The 7,781-nt window shown below is 25.2% G+C and overlaps 1 protein-coding gene across 1 annotated transcript; it reads left to right on the top strand.

The window, feature by feature from the left end:
• The first annotated feature begins 748 nt into the window (after positions 1-748).
• LOC101506714 (uncharacterized) lies at positions 749-6,304 on the top strand. Its single transcript, XM_004513640.3, has 8 exons — positions 749-848; positions 2,517-2,669; positions 2,770-3,144; positions 3,704-3,780; positions 4,205-5,125; positions 5,387-5,467; positions 5,898-5,978; positions 6,254-6,304. Exons 1-8 carry the CDS (start codon positions 749-751, stop codon positions 6,302-6,304), a joined length of 1,839 nt encoding a protein of 612 aa, XP_004513697.1.
• The last annotated feature ends 1,477 nt before the right edge of the window (positions 6,305-7,781 follow it).

Below are 7,781 nucleotides of genomic sequence, written 5' to 3'. Positions count from 1 at the left end.
GTTCCTAATGAATGAAAAATTTATCAAATCGTAATAAGATTTTACGTGCAATCTACTATATTATATCATAAAATTTTATTTCTAAAAAATATAATTTTTACATAGAACCTTAATTGATTATGACAAAAATATTATAATTTTGAAAAGGTAAGTAAATTTTTAATTATTTTATAGTATAAAATGAAAGGATAATTATATTAAAAGAATTAAAAGGAGCATTATTTACTTATTTCACACATATCACCCAAAGTCTCAAAATATATCATAATATTAAAGATTTAATTGACAAATAAAGTCAAATATATTTTTTTTATAAAATCAATTAATCATAATCAAATATTCAGTCAAGTCATTTTTTGCTTATTTTTAAAAACTTGGTTAAAATTGTCTTGGAAAAATAAAGTTATAAAAGATACTGAAATCTTCCATACAAGGAACACATTGTGGAACCAACCCATTCTTGGCAAAATGTCATGAATGAAAACTTTCCACAAAAAAGTATTTTCCTTAATAAAATTCAAATTGAATATTGTATACTTGTTCAATTACGGAATAGTGCTTAATCACAATTAAAAAAGATAGAATATTAGGACAATTAAAAATCAAATAAAATATATAAGGGGTACTTTTGAGTAACACATGTAAGACAATTGTTGCACCTAAAAAAAAAGGGAAAATATTTCCTTTATAAAATTCTCAAGCTCACTTTAAAGAGTGGTTTTTTCTTGAGAGGTATAGTCAAGAGAAAATGGAGTGTGAGAGATCTAATATATTTGTTTTGGTTGTTGACAATGATGATGTTTCTTTGGATATTCTTGCAAATATTCTCATCGCATGGCAATATAGAGGTAAGTGTCTCTTTTTTATTTAACCAAAATTCTATACTTTGTTTTATTTTGTTTCTTTGGATTTTATGAATTTTGACCCATTTCAAATATATCAAAAATGGGGTAAAGAAACCATGAATATTAATCCATATATATTGATCGATTCCATATGTATTTTGTTTCTTTGGTTGTTTTGTAAATGTGGTTATTTTAATTTAATGTGTTTTTTGTGCAAAAAAAAAAATTCAATGGTTTTTTATATATGTGATTATGATGATGGTGAATATTTGTACAAATATCATGTGAATAATGGTAAAATTTTATGTTTGATCCCCATGTATGTGTTCATCCAACTTGATTCGTTTTAATTTAAATATAGATGAAAAGGATTTTCATGGTTTTGTTAATTTTTAGAGAAGAAAACTTAAGTGAAAAAAAAATACATCTTTGATGGAAACTTATATAAATCATTCATGTATATTTCATTTTATATATTTTTTTCTTTATTTTAATTCTCTAAATGTTGACTTGATCTTTGAATAGTCTCAATACTTTTGTTCATTTATTTTTCAATCGTTTAATATAAGAGATGTAGTTTTTTTAAATTAAAATGTATTAAACAAAAATATTTTGAGTACTTGAATCAAATTTCCACAATATTACCCACTATTCTCAAAAGGAAAACTTCAAATTTTAGATTCAAACAAATAATTTTAACATCACTATTCTCAAAAGGAAAATTTTAAATTTTAAATTCAAACAAACAATTTTAACACATAACGCGCCATAACAACAATAATATAAATATTGTATAAATAATATGCGCGCCAATTGTTTGTATTTCTCTTTTTTTTTGAACATCAAATATTAATGCATCTATTATTAATGGGGTAAAAGGAGATAAAACTCCGAATTTGCAATACTTAAATTACTACACATCTCACTACTCTTAAAATTTGCATTTATTATTATTTTTTTACGAAAAAATTGCATTTATTGTTTAAATTAAAATAAATTTTGAAGTTCATTTTTTATTTATTGTAATTATATATTCAAAAATCTATTTAGTTCTATTTTATCATTAATGTTTGATATATGTTGTTTAGTCGAAGTCGTGGTAATTATTATGTTATGTTTTATAATAGTGTTTTTGTCATTAAATTTAGTAATGAATAAAAATGATTTTGATATATTTTCTTTCTTAATTTATGTGAAGGCTGCCATATTAGTTTTTATTTTATTTTTTATATATATATATATATATATATATATATATATATATATATATAGATATTAAAAAATAGTCTTCTTATTTTATATAAATAAAATTTGACATATATAATTTGTTTAAATCAAACAACAATGAGAGAGTCGGTTTGGTCCACTACCTTATCATCAATGATTCTTAAATGATTATTTTGCTTCAAATTCTTCAATTTTAATAAGTTGTTTTTATTATTATAAGGTTAACTTTGAGTTTACGAATATATATTATTTTTGAGGAAGATAAATATAATTCTTGGATCTCAACTTATTGAGGTATCGATCAAAAATAATTTATTTGCCAATTTAATGTTTTTAATTAACTATTGTATATTTATATATAAATCATTCTTACTTGTACAAAATATATTTTTTTACAAATTATTTAATCATACTAATTTATTTATCTTTGGTTTATAATTTCAGTTATCACTGCTAAAAATGCTCTTGATGCTATGCAACATCTTCGAGACTTTGATGGAGTTTTTGATCTCATAATTACAGAAGTTCATTTACCAGGAATTAGTGGAATTGCATTTCAAAAACATGTTAAAGATGATTATCAAATTCCTGTAATAGGTAAGTGTCAATATTCTTAAACATTATTATATAAAATTAATGTAATATATGTCATATTAATTATAATATTTAATTATTATTTTTTTCTTGTTTCATAAAGTGATGTCTAATGATAGAAGGGAGAGTGTAATTTGCAATAGCTATGAATATGGAGCAGCACATTATATAATGAAACCATTTTGTGCTGAGGATTTCAAAGACATTTGGAAAATTGCTATGGATGCAAAGAAAGAGAAACTATTCATTGAAAATGAATTAATAATATATGATCAAGAAAGAGAGTCATTTGGTGGTGATGATGATGTTAACTCACTTAACACATTGAATGATGCTAAGATTAAAAAGAAATATTGCAAGAGAAAGAATGATGAATATCAAGATGGTGATTTTCAAGTTTTGAAAAAACCTAAGCTTGTTTGGACAACTTATCTTCACAATCTTTTTCTTCTTGCTATCAAGCAAATTGGATTGGACAGTAAGTTTTCTTTTTTTAAATCTTTTCAATTTAAGTGATTTATTTATATATATATATATATTGAGTTTTTTTATATATATATTATTAACAATATTTGAAGTTGGACAATATTGTAAAATTATTTAAATGTTTGTGACACTAATTTAATTATTTATAAAATTATTTTTTTCGAATGTTTAATGTCACGTGCATGAATCGTTTACGACTGTTTTATGATGTAATGTTTGAATATTTAATTTTAGAAAGAGATTTTTTTTATCTATTTAAAATATAATTATTCTTAGATATGTTTCATATATATTACACATTAATGAACATAAGATTAAGGCTAAGAATGAAAAAATACATTACTACAATGAAAAACTTTGATTACCTTTAAGAACTATGTTTTTATTAAAATGAAATTAAATATTTTTATAGTTATAAGACAAAAATATTTTACATATTATTCACAATTTACTCTTAATACACACTTTGTGGCTCTTTCATTATTTAAATATAGCTAAATAAATTAATGTTTTTTTGTGTGTGCTTAATATCTTTAATTTCACTCATTCAGAGGCTGTGCCAAAGAAAATTCTGGAGGTGATGAATATTCCAAACTTGACAAGAGAAAATGTAGCAAGTCACTTACAGGTTTTTCTTCTAAATTTACTTTATTTATTTCTTTAATATTGCATAAATATCTTGAAACTATTAATCTTTTATTATATGAAGAAAAAAAATACTTAGGTTATAAATGACGAAAAATATTAGTATGAAATTTCACCAGACAGGTTATAAAAATTATAGTCTGCAACTTAAATTGCAGTCGTATCAGTTAAATTTTTCTGTATTTTACTACATTGTAATAGTTTGTAGCATGATTTTAAATCACGATTACGATTATGCTTCAAATATTTACATTGTAGAATGACGCAGACAAATACAGTTGATGTGACCTAAATTACAACTGCAATGACGTCACAGAGACATCAAAATCCGTAATATTGCAATCATGAAAACTATAGTTTGTAGCGTAACTGCATCCGCATTAATTTATATTTGTTGATTCTCGCAGAAATATCGCATATTTCTGAGAGATGTAGCTGAGAAAGGAATGATTGGAGGAATATCTCACAGGGCATTAAGGTCAAGATTTGCTTCAAGTCTTCCAGTTTCAGTGATCAAAGAAATCCAAGCTATAAGAACAAACAAACTTCGTGCACCAACTCTTCAATATTTGCAAAAACTATCATACCAAAATGGTGATGATAACAATGTTCTTCAACAATTCAACCAAGTTTCAAGCAACAACAATGATCAATTCTCTTTTTTACAAAAAGGGTTGACTCTTCAAGAATTGGATCAAGTTAGAATTGGTAAATCAAGTTTGGAAAACAATGTTGCTATTCAACAAAACAAGTTTGGAATAAGCTCTTCTTCAATTCCAACTTTTCATCAAGCAAAAAATTCATACAATGATGGTGCTAATGGATTTCATGGATTAATGAATTCTTCTTCAAGTTTCTTAACAAGGGGTTTGAATAATTATGGTAACCAAAATTATGGTTTAAGAAATTTGAACATGACATCATTGAACAACAACTCTAATAATGTTCTATTTCAGAAAAATAACATTTTTATTCCAATGAGTAATAACCCTTTTGGAGTTCAACTCAATAATGGATTTGGTTTCAATGTTGGAGCAAATAATGAAAATGTGAATGTTGGTGGAAGCTTTGGTTTGGTTCAAGGAGGGTTTGGTTTGAATTCTGTTTCTGATGTTAGTGGTGGAAGTGGAAGTGGAAGTGGAAGTGGAAGTGAGGTTCCAACAACATTTGTGAATGCTGAAAATGTTGCTGAGGTTAATCAATTTGTGGAAAATGTGAATCAAAATAATGGTGCTGCTAATTTAATCAGTGAGAATGAGTTCAAGCAAATGGAAATTAATGTTGCTGATTTCTTGATGGCTGATGATAATCTGAATCTTCTTAATGAGGTATGTATTTTTGTCTTATAATAATGTTGCTGACTGTAACAGTCCGGCTCTTATCGTTATTAACATTGTTAATCACGAGTTTTTGCTTTCCGAAGGAATCGAACTTGATACTTGAGGATAAGTATTACCGTTCATTCATTCCTACTATAAATTGAGCTATGATTAACCATGCTCATAACAGTAAGGGTTGGGCTGTACCTGAGATTTTCTGTTTAGTTTAGTTTAGTTTTTAGTGATTTATATATATTTGTGTTGAATCAGATGGATGTGAACCGTGTTGATGCAAGTGGATTGTCGAATGCTGACTTTAATTTCTTCCAAGATGAGCAACCCTTTGAGCAGGTAATGTTTTCTTATGCACACTATTTCAAATTTCAATTTGGTGCCGTCATTGATTGTGTGACTGTCTGATGTTGATCAAACGGTTTTAATCTTAAACAGTTTTTAAGTTTTTTAAAAAATAAAAATTATTGAACTAAATATTTGAACTGTATAGAGCTTTTAGTACAAAAGAATATTTATTTCCTAATTAATGGTTTCTTATAAGTTGGAACAAAATTTTATACCTTAATTTTTCTTAAAAATTCTCATTTAAGTTCTTCACAACACATGCATCATAATTATTTAGAAATATATTTTTATGATTTATAATTGACAAATTCTTGTAGGTTAGCTTTTAAAGAACCAATAGAAGTTCATTTTATTCAAAATAAATTAATTTATGACTAAGTTTGTTTCACCAACCTAACTCATCTATGTGATATCTTTATAGTTGCGAGGAAATGAAGGATGTTTTAATAGGTTCATGGGGGACAAAGCTTCTTCAGCACCTACTTCAACCATTGGAACTCAGGCAAGTAAACTTGGAATAAATAATAGATTTGATATCTTGTCACATTTGAATCGTCTAATTAAGATTGGACGGTCTCAATTTTAAGTTTAATATTTAGATTTGAAAAAATTAAAGTCTAAACTTAAAATTTAAACTGTTCGATTTAGATCATACGGTTTGACTACACATAATTCAAATCTAATAAACATGTTTTTTTTTATTCAAATCATGTTTGTTATTCATATGAACTTTGGAAATATTTCTAATGTGAGGTTAATTACCTAATATTAATGTAGGAATTGGATGTGGATCTTATTGAAGCCCTATTTGGTGCTAAGGAAAACTAGAGGCATTGAGAAAGTGGCTTTGCAAGGATCATATGGTTTGGTGATGCATGTATCATAGATTGTTGTGACATATATAACCGTTATAATTACAGAAACTTTACATATATGTATATAGTGTGGATTGCGTATTGTTTATAGAGTTTAAGTATTATGTATTGTCAGTATAAAAAGTTTTATACTGTCATTACATCACAACTATTTATAGAATATGACTTTAAAGGTAATTATGACAAAAGTCATAGTTGTGACTGAATGATGATGTAAGAACTCTTTATACTGACAGGGTATATGATTTATATCCTTGTTTATATACATGGTTGGATGTTTAAGGATCTTTGTTTAAAATAAATCTTTAAGGACCTACCATTTAGTATATAATTATTATTATTGATGAGTTTATGTGTGAGTAGTCGGTCGCACATCGATTATAAGTAGATTAAGTGTTGAATATATATGCAGTATGAATAGATTAAGTGTTGAATATACAAGCGATGCTACTTATGTATCTAATGTTTTAAGGTTTTGAATAAATTAAATGTGATATGAAAATTATTGTAATATTAGAACATTTGACTCATCATTGATTTGACACTCTAAATTCTTCAACTTATGGTATAAGAGTCTTAGTTTGACTTGATATGAAAGTACGAGTGAACTTTAGTATATTAACATATTGATCATTTTTATTGTAAATCTAGCTTTCACTTTTTTTTAGAGTATAAGTTAAAATTTAGATTAATCATCTCTCTCACGAAATTATTTTTTTTTACAAACAAGATTTTTTTTTTTACAAACAAAAGATTCACTGTTTAAAAAAAAAATATTGTTCATTCAATATATAAAAAACATTCTTCTTTTACAAAACCAAATTGGGGTTTACAATAAGAAGTCAAAGTGTGCTTCTAAAGAGTTTTAACAAAATTAAACCTTCTTCCAAAAGACAATATCCTATTGCATATCAAATTTTATCGTATATATATGTAGGAATTTTAAACTTATAGAAACTTTTCACATATACAGAAATTTAGGCGAGTTGAAATTCTCATCTTAGATATTATAAGAAAATTAGCTAAGAAAATGATATCATAAAATTATTTTAAAAATTTCCTTTGTTTTTTATTTTATTGTTGAAATCTCTCTAATGCCATTTTAAATTATTCAAACAGAATTTTACCATCGTGATCATAAAAATTATGGTGTTAAATATTAATTTGTAAATAATTTTTTATGTTTTATAAAAAAAATATTTAACTCTTTCAACACTATCTCTCTAATGTTTAACTGATTTTTGAATTAAATTTAATTAATTAATCTATTTGAAATATGTATTTTAATAAATGAATCATTTAATTGATTTAGTTTTTATTAATATAGGCTAATTCAATTAATCATATATTTTACACACACTATTATGGACCGAACTATCTCACGATGGTTGTTTTAAGTATAATAGCGCATAAAGTTTTAATAATAATAA

The sequence above is a fragment of the Cicer arietinum genome, chromosome 8 (assembly GCF_000331145.2).
Source record: "Cicer arietinum cultivar CDC Frontier isolate Library 1 chromosome 8, Cicar.CDCFrontier_v2.0, whole genome shotgun sequence".
NCBI lineage: Eukaryota > Viridiplantae > Streptophyta > Magnoliopsida > Fabales > Fabaceae > Cicer > Cicer arietinum.
Note: the sequence above shows the minus strand (reverse complement) of the source record. Positions and strands in the feature narration are given on the sequence as shown.